The sequence below is a fragment of the Nicotiana attenuata genome, chromosome 8 (genome assembly GCF_001879085.1).
Source record: "Nicotiana attenuata strain UT chromosome 8, NIATTr2, whole genome shotgun sequence".
In the NCBI taxonomy this organism is placed as follows: Eukaryota; Viridiplantae; Streptophyta; class Magnoliopsida; order Solanales; family Solanaceae; genus Nicotiana; species Nicotiana attenuata.
This window is the reverse complement of record NC_031996.1, coordinates 31,439,311-31,457,533: the sequence shown is the minus strand read 5'-3', so window position 1 is coordinate 31,457,533 and position 18,223 is coordinate 31,439,311. Positions and strand designations below refer to the sequence as shown.

The 18,223-nt window shown below is 37.2% G+C and overlaps 1 protein-coding gene and 1 long non-coding RNA gene across 2 annotated transcripts; one reads left to right on the top strand and one right to left on the bottom strand.

The window, feature by feature from the left end:
* LOC109231622 (subtilisin-like protease SBT1.2) lies at positions 1,413-3,463 on the top strand. Its single transcript, XM_019397269.1, has 4 exons — positions 1,413-1,615; positions 1,688-1,995; positions 2,097-2,506; positions 3,422-3,463. The coding sequence occupies exons 1-4, from the start codon at positions 1,413-1,415 to the stop codon at positions 3,461-3,463; spliced, it is 963 nt and encodes a 320-aa protein (XP_019252814.1).
* LOC109231185 lies at positions 10,047-17,536 on the bottom strand. The gene is made up of 3 exons (XR_002068766.1): positions 17,283-17,536; positions 15,541-15,628; positions 10,047-10,619 (listed from the first exon to the last, which is right to left on the bottom strand). It is a non-coding gene; the product is annotated as an uncharacterized LOC109231185 (long non-coding RNA).

The window sequence follows — 18,223 nt, the reverse complement described above, 5'->3', positions numbered from 1 at the left end:
ATTCTTGCTGCATGGCTTTTCTCAATGAAGAATATAAAAGGCACAGATTCGACATTTAACATCATCTCGGGTACCTCAATGTCTTATCCCCACCTAAGCGGCGTTGCAGCTTTGACCAAAAGTGTACACCCGGATTGGTTACCAGCTGCAATTAAATTCGTAATTATGACTACAGCTGATCAATCCAACTTCAAGGGTCAGTCCATCCTTGATGAAAGGAAACTTCCTGATGATATATTTGCCATAGGTGCCGGGCATATAAATCCATCAAAAGCAAGTAAACCGGGGCTTATTTATGCTATTCACACCATAAACTATATTTAATACTTGTATGGCCTTGGATACACAAAAAAGAAGATTAGGCTCATTGTGCATCAAAGTGTCAACTGGTCGATAGTATCGAGCATATCTGAGGCGGAGCTGAACTATCCTTCTTTCTCCGTTGTACTTGGAGCGGAGAATCAAAACTATACAAGGATAGTTACAAATGTTGGTGATGCAAATTCCATTTATGTTGTTAGCATCACTCAAATTCCAGGAGTTCATACGGTGGTTGAGCCTATCCGGATTGTCTTCTCCAAGGTCAACCAACAAGCCACATATATGATATCCTTCACCCGAACGAGTGAAATTTCCAGAGGTTTTGTTCAGGGATCAATATCATGGATCCTAAAAAAGCATGTTGTTAGGAGTCCAATCTCTATCAGCTTAAAACAAGGAATACTTGTCAACGAGTCACCAGAAGTTCAAATCGGCTTTGTATTTGACGTCATAGAAGAGTAAAAATGTCTCGTAAAACTCGCATTTCCCTTTCCATTTGCATAGGGAGGTGGCATGTTGCTATCATGGCTGGAAATGCAGATGTCCCAGCGTAATCTCAATATATATTTTTTGCATGTTTGACTAGCGGATGTAATTTTATTGACTGATTGTCCAAATATATTAAAAGCCATTTATCTTTTGAAGGCTACGATACTGCTTAAACTGCTTGCGCTCTCAATTTCTCATCTTTAATGCAGTGAAAGGAGAGTTAGCTTAATTAGTTTCCATAGTAATGAAAATCTTTGTTTTAAATATGAATGCTTGCAATCTCCAATTTAATATATTTTTCTTTTGAAGGTTGCTTGCAATAATAACTAGTTTAAATATAAGTGCATAACATGTGCATCTTATTTAGAGATTTTATATGTAAAAAATAATTTTACATATAAAATTTGCAATATACGTGCATCCCCACATCAATTGTTAAAAAAGTTATTTGTAAAGCATGACGAACTTATAACGGGTTAATATGCAGAGGCGGACCCACAATTCGAAGGCACTGGGGCACCTTTATCTTAACATAGTCATGACGCAATGACAATTACTAGCTACAAAATTTAGCGGGCAACTCTCTTTAAAAAAAATGGGGAATGAGGGGTGGAAATGATGCGACACTTGGAACTTCTCAAGGCAAAACGGTAAAGGATGTGACTGGTGTCGCCATGATTCTAGTCAATCCAAAGGTCATAGGCGATACCACTTTTGAAGTTGCTCATGTCCTTCCAGCAACTACTTTGGGTCATGCTGAGGAGAAAACAACTAAAAGCTACATTAGCTCATCCCCACAGCCAAGGCAGGAACTTATTCCGAAGGAACAAAGATAGGCTTTATGGATACACCATCTATAGCATTTTTTTTCTTCCAGGGGCCCAAACTCCGCAAGTCCAGGCATACTCAAGCCTGACATTATTGGCCCTGGAGTGAATATTCTTGCTGCATGGCTTTTCTCAATGGAGAATATAAAAGGCACAGATTCGATATTTAACATCATCCCAGGTACCTCAATGTCTTGTCCTCACCTAAGCGACATTGCAGCTTTGCTCAAAAGTGCACACCTGAATTGGTCACCAGCTGCAATTAAATTCGCAATTATGACTACAGCTGATCAATCCAACCACGAGGGTCAGCCCATCCTTGATGAAAGGAAACTTCCTGCTGATGTATTTGCCATTGGTGCTGGGCATATAATCCATCAAAAGCAAGTAATCCAGGGCTTATTTATGATATTCACCCCATAAGCTATATTTAATACTTGTGTGGCCTTGGATACACAGAAAAGGAGATTGGGCTCATTGTGCATCAAAGTGTCAACTGCTCGATAGTATCGAGCATATCTGAGGCGGAGCTGAACTATCCTTCTTTCTCTGTTGTATTTGGATCGGAGAATCAAAACTATACAAGGAGAGTTACAAATGTTTGTGATGCAAATTCCATTTATGTTGTTAGCATCACTCAAATTCTAGGAGTTCATACGGTGGTTGAGCCTATCAGGCTTGTCTTCACCAAGGTCAACCAACAAGCCACATATATGATATCCTTCACTCGAACAGGTGAAATTTCCGGAGGTTTTGTTCAGGGGTCAATATCATGGATCTCAGAAAAGCATGTTATTAGGAGTTCAATCTCTATCAGCTTAAATCAAGGAATACTTGTCAACGAGTCACAAGAAATTCAAATCGGCTTTGTATTTCGGGCCACACTCTGCTTGATTTATTTCATTGTATTTTGAATTATCTTGGAATTGAGATAGTAGCTAGCCATAAATTCAAGGCATATTTTCTAATGCTTCTTATTATTCTGGCACCAATTTCGTTGTCCGCATGATTGTCATCCCAAGTGTTGATTATACTTAAAATCTTGCTCAAGTAGTTATGAACAATGTAAATTAAATCCCTGCGTCCTCGGCTTGTTTTGACTTTTGAGTAGTTTAATTTAACCCATCGAGAGGAAATATAATATTTCTAAAACCAACTGTTAGTTTAATGTACATTTCATTCGGAGGAAATCTTATAACATGTAAGTGTAATAAGTAAAAACGTCAAATGAAAAAAGTTATAGAGAATTTGTTACTTGAACGTAATGTTGGGCTTTTAATCTTGTGTAGCTTAAAGAGGGTGAATGCGAAATGGAGGGAAAATAAAATATCTGGGTTTCCCTCCTTGGTAAAGGGACATTGTCCCATATTGGAGGAAGACAAGGATTTTGATGGGTATATATATAATTGCTCTTCTTCTTGCTCTTAAAGAGTTAAGAAGAAGGCAACCTTCGCGCTGTCGTCGTCGTCGTCGCTCGCTCGGCTCGGCTGGGCTTCGGCTTCGGATTTTCTGATCTTTTTCTTTTTCTTCTGCACATAAAAATTCCAGTGTGTTTTACAGCCTTCGAGTGGTTCGTTGTTCATCAAGCATTTTTGGTACCAACACTCCGGTGAGTTAAATCGTTCTATCTTGGGAGGATAAATTCCAGCACCTCGGGTACATGAGGGAAATAATTTCCTTAAGGAAACACTGTGTATTTAGTGGGCTCGATTTATTCCTATATTATTTTCCAGAATTTATTTTGTCATTCTGGTTCTACTAACTTTCTGTTTCTGTTTTTCCAGAAAGTTTACTGGTTTATTATTTATTACAGCAATACAGATTGAATAACAATCTTAAGAAAATTAATTTATTATATTCTGTATTCTGTTTATGGAGATTAAAACCTGTGTGGTTTTCTACTCCTTCTGAATTTTTCTATTCTGATTTGAAGATATAAAAACTTCATCGGAGTATTGAGATTCTGAAAACGATTTGAAGAACATAAAAACTTCATCATTTTCTGTGAACAGTATATAAAAACTTCAATTTTTATTTATAATACGTACTATATATTATTAATTACAGTATTATTTACTGGTCTGGTTTTGCCATTAATTAAACTCTTCTGTTGTTGACAGTGAAAAATGGCAATTGATAATGGAAATTCTTCTTTGACAGTTGCAGCAACGACGATAGCCTCGTCAAGCCGGACTGCTATTCCACCGGCCGAGAAACTGGGGAAATTTTTTGGAGCCAACTTCAAGGATGGCAGCAAAGGGTGTTCTTCTGGCTTACCACACTTGGTATGTAGAAATTCACCAGTGAAGAACCTTCAGTGCCTGCTGCTGACATGCCAGACAACGAGAAATTCATAATTGTTGAGGCATGGAAACAGGCAGATTTTCTTTGCAAAGGCTATATCTTAAGCGCTTTAGAGGATGACTTGTACAATCTGCACAGTGCGATGAATACTTCGAAAGAATTATGGGACACACTTGAGAAGAAGTACAAGACTGAAGATGCATGCTTGAAGAAGTTCGTGGTTGCCAAGTTTCTAGACTATAAAATGATATGTGGGAACCCAAGTTCAGGAGCTTCAACTTATTTTTCATGACCTTATTGTTGAAGGCATGGTCGTGAATGAAGCATTTCAAGTGGCTGCAATGATTGAACAATTGCCTCCTTTGTGGAGAGATTTCAAGAACTATCTTAAGCACAAGCGCAAAGAAATGAAGTTGGAAGATCTTGTGATACGTCTCAAGATTGAGGAAGACAACAAAACAGCCAAGAAGAAGTCTCGTGGAAATTCAACGATCAAGGGAGCTAATATCGTTGAGGAGACTGCTCCAAAAAGTAAGAAGAGGAAGAGGTCTTCTAGACAGAATAAGGAACAGAAAAAAAAGGAAACTCAAGGGCAACTGTTGCAATTGTGAAAAAGTTGGTAACAAAGCCCCTGATTGTCGTCTCCCGAAAAAGGATAAGAAGAAGGGACATGCCAACATAGTAGAGAAGAATGATGATATTGATGATCTTAATGCAATGCTTTCGGAATGCAACCTCGTTGGAAATCCGAAGGAGCGGTGGATTGACTCTGGAGCCACTCGACATGTTTGTGCTATCAAAGAAGCATTTGCGACTTACTCTACTGCTGGTCCCGAAGAAGTTCTTTCCATGGGAAATAATGCAACAGCCAAGATTGAAGGTTATGAGAAGATATTGCTGAAGATGACTTCCGGCAAGGTGTTAACGCTCAACAACGTTCTTCATGTTCCTACTATTAGGAAGAATTTAGTTTCTATTTCGTTACTTGTGAAGAATAGATTCAAGTGTGTATTTGTTTCTAATAAAGTTGTTGTAAGCAAGAATGAAATGTATGTTGGAAAAGGCTACCTCACAGAGGGCCTTTTCAAACTCAATGTAATGGTTGTTAACAGTATGAATAAAATTTCAGCTTCTTCTTATTTATTGGAGTCAAATAATTTATGGCATATTCGTTTAGGACATGTCAATTACAAAACCTTGCGGAAGTTAATTAATTTAGAAGTATTGCCTAAATTCGAGTGTAATAAATCAAAATGTCAAATATGTGTTGAATCTAAGTTTGTAAAGCATCCTTATAAGTCTGTTGAAAGGAATTCAAGTCCTTTAGACTTAATTCATACTGACATTTGTGATATGAAGTCGACACCGTCTCGAGGTGAAAAAAGTATTTTATTACTTTTATTGACAATTGCACTCGATATTGTTATGTTTATTTGCTTAATAGTAAGGATGAAGCAATTGAAGCATTTAAGCAATACAAGAATGAAGTGGAGAATCAATTGAACAAAAATATCAAAATGATTAGAAGTGATAGGGGTGGAGAATATGAATCTCCGTTTGCAGAAATATGTTCAAAAAATGAAATTATCCATCAAACTACTGCAACTTACACACCTCAATCCAATGTAATTGCGGAAAGGAAAAATTGGACATTAAAGAAAAATGATGAGTTCTTTATTAATACGTTCCGAATTACCGCAAAGTTTGTGGAGGGAAGGTATCCTTACAGCTAACTGAATACTCAACAGAGTACCCCACAACAAAATGCAATCTATTTCATATGAAAAATGAAAAGGAAGAAAACCCAACTTGAAATATTTCAAAGTGTGGGGGTGTCTAGCAAAAGAACAAGTTCCTTTACCTAAAAGGGTAACATCAGACCAAAAACTATAGATTGCATTTTCATTGGATATGCCACAAACAGTAAAGCATGTCGATTTTTGATTCATAAATCTGATAATCCCAAAATTTATATTAATACGGTAATGGAATCAGATAATGCTGAATTTTTTGAAAGCATATATCCGTATAAAACTGAATGTGAGTCGTTAAGTGAAAGACCTAAACGAAATCGGGAAGAATCAAAGGAAAATACTCCAAGTGTAGAAGATCCAAGGCTTAGCAAACGTCAAAGAACATCTACTTCCTTTGGACCAGATTTTGTGACATTCTTACTTGAAAATGATCCTCAAACTTTTAAAGCAGCTATGTCATCTTCTAATTCAGCATTTTGGAAAGAGGCAGTCAATAGTGAGATTCAACCAATTTTGGATAACCATACATGGAAATTGGTTGCTCTTCCTCCAAGAAATAAGCCTTTAGGTTCGAAATGGATCTTTAAACGGAAAATGAAAGCTGATGGCACTATTGACAAATATAAGGCAAGACTTGTTGTCAAAGGTTATAGACAAAAGGAAGGCATTGATTACTTTGACACTTACTCGCCAGTAACGAGGATAACATCTATTAGGGTGTTAGTGGCACTAGCGGTCGTGTATGGTCTTGAAATCCATCGAATGGATGTTAAAAGAGCTTTCTTAAATAGAGAATTGGAGGAAGAGATTTACATGGAACAACCTGAGGATTTTGTGGTTCCTGGTAAAGAAAAAGTATGTAAACTTGTTAAGTCGCTTTATGGACTTAAACAAGCACCCTAAACAATGGCATGCTAAATTTGACCAAATAATGTTGGCAAGTGGGTTTAAAATCAACGAGTGTGACAAATGTGTTTACATTAAAAATACTCCAGGTCATGAAGTCATTGTTTGTTTATATTTTGATGACATGTTGATAATGAGCAAAAGTATGGAAGATATAAATGCTACTAAGCGCATGTCGGATAGCAAATTCGCCATGAAAGACTTAAGAGCCGCTGACGTTATCTTGGGAATCAGAATTCATAAGACTCCACAAGGTCTAGCATTATCAGTCTCATTACATTGAAAAAGTACTTGAGAAGTTCAAGTATTTGGATTTCAAGATTGCCAAGACTCCAATTGACGTGAGTTATGCACTTCAAAAGAATGAAGGTGAAAGTGACTCACAACTGGACTATGCAAGAGTATGGGAAGTTTGATGTATATCATGAATTGTACGCGACCAGATATAGCATGTGCTATTAGCAAACTGAGTCGGTTTACAAGTAATCCCAATCACATACATTGGATGGCAATGAAACGAGTTTTGGGGTATCTAAAACATTTCCAAAATTATGCTTTGCAATATAACAAGTATCGCTCCGTGATTGAGGGATATAGTGATGCAAATTGGATCACCGGATCATTTGAAATTAAATCAGCGAGTGAATATGTTTTCATAATTAGGGGTGGAGCAGTGTCTTGGAAATCATCGAAACAAATGTGCATCGCCCGTTCTACAATGGAATCTGAATTCATAGCTTTAGATAAGGCCGGTGAAGAAGTTGAATGGCTCCGAAATTTCTTGGAAGACATTCCATTTTGGCCCAAACCTTTGGCACCTATTTGTATATATTGTGATAGTCAAGCGGCAATAGGCAGGGCAGGGAGCTTTATGTATAATGGAAAATCTCGTCATATACGACGGAGACACAATACCGTTAGACACCTACTCTCTAGGGTGTTATCACGATTGACTACGTAAAGTCAAGAGATAACGTGTCGGATCCACTTACAAAAGGCCTATGTAGAGAGGCAGTTGAAAGATCATCAAAGGGAATGGGGTTAAGATCTAGGACAAGTCATCATGGCGGTAACTCTACCTAGCAGACTCGAGATCCCACGAGCTAGGTTCAAAGATATCAAACAAAGTTATGAATGATGGTTTAATATTGTCGAACAACTCAACCTATTCTCCTGATGAAGACAATGTTCATAAATCGAGGTAAAGCATTAAGGCTTTTTGATGAGTCAATAAAGCTTAAAGCATTTTAATGATTTGCTAATCTGGCAGGATATGACCAGATAGTGTGTCTATAAGATTACACGTTTAGAAATCACCTATGTGAGTGTGAAGTGTAAGCCGCTTCAAGGGGAATGAAAGTAAAGGCCCATTCTCTAAGCACTCATGAAACCAAGCAGTGTTCATGGCTGAAACGAATACAACCGTGAGAACCATATGGTTAAGGAGTGATTGTGTGACTTATGTTGTCTAAGTATACAACAAAGCTCGACGGTTCAAAGATATCAAATCTACCGATTGACCGAGTATATCCGATATAAGTTCACTACGGAAAGTTCAAATGGAAACCTACTTATCCAGATGCAATTAATTATTGCATGTAAAACACACACGTGTCTGTGCATTCCTTTATTTTATAGCCATTTCCCATTCATGTGGGGGATTGTTGGGCTTTTAAGCTTGTGTAGCTTAAAGAGGGTGAATGGAAAATGGAGGAAAAATGAAATATTTGAGTTTCCCTCCATGGCAAAGGGACATTGTCCCATATTGGAGGAGATAAGGATTTTAATGGGTATATATATAATTGCTCTTCTTCTTGCTCTTAAAGAGTTAAGAAGAAGGTAAGCCTCGCGCCGTCATCATCGTCGCTCGGCTCGGATTCAGATTTGGTCAAAGATCGATTGATTGATTAATCTTTTTGGACAAAATTCCTTTCAATTATTTATTAATTAACGAAAATTCAATCTGGAAAAACCCATGACCCGCGACCTGGTTCGGTCTGTTTTCTTTCCCGGATTATTTTAAATATGTTTGTTGTTTCCCGCAATATTTCTATTCCAACAGCTATGGCTGTTTCTGAAAGGTTGCAAACCTTTTCAAAAACAGTGCCAAATGGTCTATAAATATTCCTTGAATCCCAGAATCTTTACATACGAAATTTTTCTGATCTTCTTCTTCTTCTGCACATAAAAACTCCAGTATATTTTACATCCTTCCAGTGGTTCGTTGTTCATCGGCGTTTTTGGTACCAACACTCCGGTGAGATAATCGTCCTATCCTGGGAGGATATATACCAGCACCTCGGGTACTTGAAGGGAATAATTTCCTTAAGGACACACTTGTATTCAGTGGGCTCGATTTATTCCTATATTATTTTCAAGAATTTATTTTGTCGTTCTGGTTCTACTAACTTTCTATTTCTGTTTTTTCAGAAAATTGACTGCTTTATTATTTATTACAGCAATACAGATTGAATAACACGTAATTCAATTTAAAACGCAAATTAGATCACGAACTACCTTCTTCATACCGTGGAATATAGTCTAATTTAGTCAAGTTTCTTCAACTCCAGGTATTGCCTACAATTACGAAGAACCGTGCACACTTAACAATTTTCCCAATTAAAATTAACAACTTTTGCAGTTAGAGAAATATTTCAAATTCATATATAACGATATATATGTAATTGAATCCACTTGAACAAAGATGATTTTGTGGAAAGATGGTCGAGCGGGTTCAAACTTTCATACATGTCGGGAAGTCGAAACCTGATTGCAGCAAATTTCTCATATCGTAGTTCCTTTCCCATGTTATCGTGTGTACTGCACATGCTTTTTTTTTTTTTTTTTTTTAATTCAGTCAATGCTAAGGGCGTAATATTGTAGCTAGCTTTTTTGGATGTGTTTGGTATAAAGGAAAATGTTTTTCGTGGAAAATGTTTTCCAAGAAAATATTTTCTTGGAAAACAAGTAGTAATCTTATTCATTTTCCGGTTTTTGGTACACAAATTATGTTATCGGTGTTTGGAAGGTCAACTTTATTGATTCCTCACCTACAACTGAATTATGTAGAACGTTTTTGCCACACCATACTTTTCTTGAGTCAGGGGTCTATCGGAAGGTCTGCGTACACACTATCCTCCCTAGACCCCACTCGTGAAATTATACTAGGTTTGTTGTTGTTGTTACCACACCATTACCCTTCTTCAACTTGTACAGCCTAGGAAATTATCATGTTTGAATCATAAAAAAACACAAGATAGACTTTAGCAAACTCATCTTTACCGACATCCTCAAGGCCTTTTAATGAAGCAACACCTTCAAATTGAAGTGGCAAAATACAGTCTCTATTCAGCAAACTTCTCATAACCATTTAATTCTTTCTAAATCCAGTTTATTGATAGATTTAAGGATAAGGATATAAACTCAAAGTATGTGATACAAAAAGTAAATAAAAGCGTCTATCTCAAGTATTTCATGTAGGACATTTTGTTATACTCTTCAGTAGCATGGATGATAGGAACGAGGTATTATACTCGGGACCTTACACCATTAACAACAACATACCCATTAATATTTCCTATCATCCTTAACAATAAACCGGTAATGTTGAAGCCTTGATCTGCTGAGATTAACTTTCATGACGAAGTGCTAAAACCATTCCACTGTGGGTAATATTTCCTAACTGCTTGGGAAAGATCACTTTGAGCAGAATTGCTAGAGGAAATAGGGAGGCATATATATGCTGATGATTCAGCAAGGATCTCGTGTGCCAGAGCGTTGATTGAAATGGACATAACGGAAGAGCTGCCTATAAACAACAGAGTACAGGACGATCCTGCTGGGAGAGTCTTTGATCAAGAGGTTGATTATGATTGGGTGCCATTATCAACATCCGCCACTGCCTACTTGATGAGTCCTACCTCTGTATTTGTAGTTGTTGTAGGTTCCCAATTGAACCCGTTGCTAACACACTATATCCGCCACTGCCTACTTGATGTAGGACTCATAGAAATGAAATCTGCAGGCAGGCAATAAAACAGTCATGTATTTGTAAGATAGATAAAGCTGTAGTGATCAAAATTAAGAACCCTCGTTCAACCACCAGCGTTCAGGAATTTGCTTTCCGCCTATGAAACCCTTTACCTCCAGAACACAAAAAAGAAAAAGAAAATCTTCTGTCTCCAACTATACACATAACACTACAACTACAACATATCCACTATAATCCCACATAGTCGGGTCTGGGGAGGGTAGTGTGTACGCAGGCCTTACCCCTACCTTTGTGGAGGTAGAACTATACACATAACACTATATGATGAATTATATAAGGTAAATAGAAGCTTCCGAGACCATTAGAAAATCAAAAGTAAATTGAAGTAGACCACAATATCAATTGTAACAATATGGAAATGAAATTGTAACAATATGGAAACGAAATTGAAGTAACAATATGTTACTAGCTCGGAGAACAAGCACCGTGTCCAAATTATATGGCACACACCCCCATTAGGCCACTATAAGCTCAATACAGATGGATCCTTCAAAAGTGCAACGCAGGGTGGAGGCATCGGGGGAATTTTCAGAAACGTCAATGGAAACTGTCTTGGCCTTTGCTAAATGCCAATTTGGTTACAATCACACTTACATAGAGCTGCTAGTACATCAACAAGGACTCCTGATCGCATGGGACAAACAACTGCTACCTCTAGAAATAGAAACAGATTCTACCAAAGTCATTCACTTACTTGAACAAGACTACCCCACTTATCTAAATATTGCTCTTGAATGCAGGTACCTACTGAAGAAACTGGGGAATCCTCAAATCAGGCATTGCTTCTGGGAGAGTAACAATGTAGCCCATGCATTAGCACAACAAGGAATAAGGAGGGCTCCATCCAACCACTCCACTATTTTGACTCCATCTACTACTATCTTGAAACTTATCCAACAAGATGCAGAAGGCGTAGGAACTACCAAACTAATCTCTACTAATGTTTGTAACAACCTAGCTACTCTAGGAAATCTGTGTTGTATTATCAGTAACACTAATGCTACTACTACTACTGTACCTATGGTTAATACCACTAGCAGTATCACTGTAATGCATCCTTAAGTATCAATAATAGCCTTTCTTTTCTACCCAAAAAGAGATGGACACTAAAAGTAGTATTAAAATTGTTTCGAAGCTTTGGCAAATGGAACGCCAGGATAATGTACTAGAGTTCAAAATCCACAAATAATTTCTGGTGTTTGAGTTTTCTTAGACCTTCTAAAGGTGAAACTCCAGCAGTATGTACTGGAGTTCAGGCCTTCTAAAGGTGAAACTCTAGCATATGATACTGGAGTTCTAAGTTTTTTTTTTTTTCAAAGGGACTTTCTAATATTGCTGTTTTCAATCTGTGTTCAAAACTAGAAAACCAGAGAAGCAATGAAATGTTAGTCCAATAAACAAAAACAGAAAATCATTTCGAGCCCACAAGTTGTTTGTGTGTCCTTAAGGAATTTAATCCCCTCACAGTTGGCCAAGATTTTGGATTAATTCATCTCAGGATACAATAGAATACTATTATGTGATAGCGGCACTACAAATCACAGAACTTCGGCGAACTCAAAAGGCGGGTCAAATCACATTTGATGCTTATTTTTTGCTTCGAAAAACAATGCAGAAGTGCAGATAATAATGCTAATCCTCTGTATTTATAGCTAATGAATATGAGGCTCAATAGGTGCAAAGGTACATGTTCGGAGATGTGTGTCTGTTCGGTGGAAATTTTTAAATTTCTGTTAAGGACTGTTTGGGAATTAACCAACTCCCCCGAAGCCGAGCCGAGCGATGACGGCGATGGTGCGAGGCTTGCTCTCCTCAATCTTTCAATAGTTAGAAGAAGTGTTTCCATATATAAGCGCAAGAATTTTTCTCTTCCTATCCAATGAAAGACAAAGTTCCTTTCTAAAAGGAACAAATTCAAAATTTCATTTCCCTCTATTTCCCGTTCAAACCTTTATTCATAAAACCCAACAAAATTGCCACTATAACACAAATAGTTAGTTGGTCTCCACTATATGATTACTCGCCAAAATGTTTATCCTGCTACATGAACTGCACAACTAATGATAAAAGAAGATATCACATATATGTCTCTTATTTAGTAGCTACTATGGTGTGCTGGGCCACCATCTTTTGAGTAAATCTGAGAGGCTGCATCAACTTTTGAAATGGCCAAATTGTTCACAGGAGGCACCTTTCTTGAGTGGTCTGTCTTCCCATTTTTAGCTGTTGACGTAGAACCATTTTGGTGTGATTAAGAGACAACCTTCTGTTGGCTGACCCATTGGCGCTCCCATTTGCTCGTGGACCCACCACATTCTTTGTACCAAGTGGTCGAGCAGGGCTTGGTGTTTCTGGTTCTTTGCTTATCTGCTCATGGAACTTCTTCTGGTTCTTTAAATTGAGTAGAACATCACAGTCCTAAAACAGCATATGATGCTGGATTACCTTTCAAAGTTTCCAACTCAAGTACACGGTGCTGGATTTTACATATAGGGGAACTCCAGAAATAATTCCTGGATATTGAACTTATAAATGTTCAAAGTCCAGTACTGCAGTTCTTTCGTATTTTAGATAGGGGTATTTTTGTCCATTCGTACCCATTACATTAATAAGTGGCTACTTTGCCTTTACAATTTAAAATATGGCTAAATTCTAATAGCCAACCCAAAAAGTGACTATTTACCAACATCATCCGCTTATGTCGACTCCATGACAAACAAAAGATCACGAACTGTGCCTTTACCTTTTGAAACTATACTTAGTTTGACTTATATGTCTTCATAACAATTGAAAATGCAAGTAGTGTCACCTTAATTTTGATAAAATTGTAATGAATATTATTGCAGTATGAATCATGAATATATGTATCAAAAAAGTCTATCAGTTACATCAAACCGATTAGTACAAAATATATATTTTTCTTACACATACATATTAGCTAACTTTACTTAATTGAGGTGTATTTATGACATTAATTTTTAATTGCTAAGATTAAATAACTTAATTTGATATAAACAACTGGTGGGGATATAACTATTTACCTTTTAGAGATTGAGAATGTACACAGGTAATGAGTGTGAACATATTTATGACAAAATCTATCATCAAAGGAAATAAATTATCTTAATTAAAGGTGACAGATGTGAACATATATATGTTACGAAATCTGGGAGTGCAGTCAAACAAGTAAGATTAATAAAAGGTGAGAACATATTAATACTAAGGTATGGATATGTGGTAAGTATCTTAACATCCCTATAAAGTTGAAGCTCCTTCTCCATTTGAGTAACATCACAAACAGCCTAAAATGGAAAAAATCATAATCCTTTTTTCTCTTGGTTTTGTATTTCTTACTCAATCTATGGCTGTATATCCTCCTTGTCTTAATTGCGGTTGTACCGGCAATAGTTGCAAACAACCGGGAGATACAATTCCATATGAGTGGCCGGAGTTGCTCGGCGTTGAGATCTTAAAAGCCAAGGCCATAGTTGAACGTACCAATCCTTTTGTTACTGGTGTCCCGCTAGCGGATCGTCATTGTTTTCGTACCACTGACATTTGTTGCAATCGTGTATGGCTTTGCCCCGATGCGAATGGCCTTATTAGAGAAAAGCCATATGTTGGATGATAAAGCTCGTTGAGGGCTACTAAATTGGAACCTAAATTGTCACCATCAATTCTTGTTTAAGCTATAAGCAACATGAAATGTGACTTTTCACTCTTGTAATGTGGAAGTTTATCTTATAATATAATTAAGTTCCTTGGTTCCATTTTATTTATTGCTCCTAAAAATAGCTAGTTTTATATGAAAACGATCTTGATTTGGTTGTATAATTCATTTTTAAACTCTATTAATAATTATCTACAACATACTGTTGAAGAACGCACTAAGAACCTTTATTTTATTGGCTACTGCTAAAAAGTAAAAAGTGACAAATAACAAATAAAAAATTGACAAGGAATGGAGGGACATGGAGTACGGATGATAGTTTAATATTAGGAGTACAAACGACCGAACATGTTCCAGAGATAGGTGTTAAAGAACCATTGGCTATATTAACATTATCGCCTTTGAGACACGGAGAATAGTTTTGAATGCCTTTAGAAGAACTTGTCATGTGTCTATTTGCACCAGAATCAACAATCCAAGAATTAAGGTGAGCAGTAAAGGCAGTGCCTGATTGCACATAATTAGATGTGGCAATATTAGCGAGTCAAGTTTTGCTAGGAGGCGACGGAGAAGGTGAATTTCATCCGAAGACAATATTTCTCCAGGAACGGTCTCCTTGAATGTATCCTTATTTTCTGCCCAATCAAAAGGAAATCTGGAGAAAACTGCTCAAAAATAATCTGCCTCGCCGGAAACTAAATCTGTCTCGACGGAACCTTAACTTCGGTAAACGGAAAAATTAAAAGTAGTAGAGATAGGCTCGGAATGTTTCAGCGACCCTAACAGAAAGAAAATTCTAAAAATAAAAAACTTACTAGAAGGAGTTTGTGTTGCGGACAACCACCAAGAGAGAGAAAACTCTACCTTTTTTTGATAAAAACAGAACTCTAGTGATGCAAGGGAGATAACTCGCCTAAAAAAGGCAGCAATGACTCTGATACCATGTAGATTTTGAAAAGAAAAAGGTTTCTTGTATTTCTGTCTATTTCTCGCATCCCTAAGCAGAGGTATTTATACACTATATCCTATGACTATTTTAGAAAAGGAAATAAATTACAATCAATTAATCAAAACAAACTCAAATCTCAATCAAAATCAAATCTTTCTCAATCAGAATCAAATCTTTCCTCATAATTAAGACAATCAACATAGAACAGTTGCAGTTTCCAGAAGAAGATTACAGTAAAGAAAAAGGAGAGTTACATAGAGAAAACGCACCGGGATGGAGAACGACGGGTTAAAACATGATCTTCGAACTCAAAGTATACATATGCTTTTGTGGTTTTTCCTTCATTCCATCCATCTCCTGTCAACAATATAGAAAGAATTTTACAATACCAACCACTACCACAGTCAATCTAACTAAAAGGTAGGTAACACACAAAATAAACAAAAAACAATATCAGGATTTGGGATGTCAACTTGATCAATTCCTCACCTACAATTGAATTATGAAATACTATAATTTCTAGGAGAACATTTTCTCCACACCATTGTCCCTCTTTAACTTGTACAACCGTCAGAAATTATCCTGTTTGATCACAAGCTAGCCCACAAGAAACGTACAAAATATGCAAGATAAAATGTAGTTATTCGGGACGAGGTGGGAGTGACCCCTGTGGAGGACAAGATGCGTGAAGTGAGGTTAAGATGGTATGGGCATGTGAAAAGGAGAGTCGTTGATGCCCCCGTGAGGAGTTGTGAGAGATTGGTTGTGGTGGGCATGAGAAGAGGTAGAGGTAGGCCTAAGAAGTATTGGGGTGAGGTGATTAGGCAGGACATGATGAAACTTCAACTTACTGAGGACATTACGTAGACAGGAGGGTGTGGAAGCCGAGGATTAAGATAGAAGGTTAAGGGGAAGCTGGGTGTATTCCTTCGTCATCCTAGTGGCAGTAGTATTAGTCTTGTAGTCTTTTTTTCTTTTCTTTTCTTTTTTCCTTTTTTTTCTGTTCGTAGAGCTATATTTCTACATGTTATTTCTTTAGCTTCACTTATTTTACTATATCGATGTTGTTGTTACTTGAGCCGAGGGTTTTCGGAAACAGTCTTTCTACCTCCACGAGGTAGGGGTAAGGTCTGCATACACACTGCCCTTCCCAGATCCCACTTGTGGGATTATACTGGGTATGTTGTTGATGTTGTTGTAGACATCAGTAAACTCATCTTCACCCACATCCTCATGGCCTTTTAATTGAGCAACACCTTCAAATTGAAGTGGCAAAATAGTAAAATACAATCCACCTTCTAACAGAAAGGTACCTATCAGCACACTTCTCCTTACCTTTTTTTTTTTCCTTTCTAAATCCAGTTTACTGATAGATATAAGGATAAGGATATAAACACAAAGTAATAAGTAAGCAAAAAGTGTCTATTTTAGGTGAAATCGTTCACCTTATGACCTTCAATCTTCTTTGTTCTGCACACCAGTACAATTAAAGAGACACCCAGAAAAACAATAACAGTAACAACAAACTGACAAAAGACAATCATCCGTATTGAACAGAAAAATAGGAGACAAGATACTCAATTAACCTCTTACTGACGATTCTCTTAGTGGACAATGAGAGTGTCATCTCCAGCAGATATTATTTCCAATTAACTTTATTCTTTACTCTATTTGACTATTTGTTCTATATAGTTTCATTATGATAAATAGGCTTCTTGTACATAAACAATAAAAATAAAAAGAGCCATGGGTAGCATGAAATTTGAAAGGAGGCCATAAAATTATGAAGAAATAACCATTAAAGTCAAAATCATTTAACCCAAGAACCAGCCCACCCCCCACCCCCACCCCAAGTTAAAAAATATTGGTTTCCGTAAAAAAAAAAAACCACCATCAGATTGACAGATTCTAAGAATAAAACCCTTAAGAAAAGATGACAGCATCAAAGAGTTTGTTGGAAACAAAAAACCATATGATTAAAATAGACAGAAAAACGGGGAATTTTTCTAACCTCTGTAAATTCTCTGGAGAACACAACCTCTTGTAGCCATCACTGAATCCTCTTTTTCTTGAATAACTCTCTCCTTCTACTTCTGTTAGAACTTTGAAATACTCCAGTTATTAAAAAAAAAAATGGCACATCAAGAATTAAAATTTTCTGAATCCTTACAAGCAAATCAATAAAAACCCAACATTCTCCTCTCTTTTTTTTGGGATTGGTTTGAAAAACCCAACATTCTTTTAAAGAATGTGAAACCCCAGATGAACTGATGGGAACTTTGAATTCAGAAGACAGAAAGAATAAGGAAAAAATGTATTTCATTTCAAAAGTTGTTTACCCTGGAATCCGGATAACAATTGAATTTATATGGGGTTTTAAGGATCCGTGAACTAAAAGATACAAAAGGTTTGGATTGAGGAAAATAAAAGATAAAGACTCAACAATTGCTGTTAAAGTAAATAATCGCAGAATATAATATTGCTTAGAACAATTGTGCTTGATAGCGTACAAGAATTGAGAGAGATGGTACTGTAGTCTAATGGTTTCCGATCCCCTCTTTATGGGGTCTTCTCCCTTTTTATACATTCTGATTAAGGGTAAAAATAAGGTAGGTAAATTAATTACATCGTGGATCCCTGTAATTACGCCTTAATGGCCTGAAGTGGTTGAGAAAATCACGTTTGGGCGAGATATCCGGCGACGCTTGGTTATCCGTTACGAGTCCGGCTTCCGACCTTGTGTGTTTCTCCATCCGGTGGTGACTCATATCGAGCTCTGCAACGGTCTCGAAATGACTCGACCTCGGTCGTTGACGTGGCCGTCGTTCTACCTTGCATCCAGGTCGGGTTCGATGGCCCCGACTTGCCCCGGACCGGACCCAACCCGGTCGGGCTCAAGCAAAAAGGGTATCACCCAATACAGATAGTCCCCTCGTTTATTAGAGAGTAATG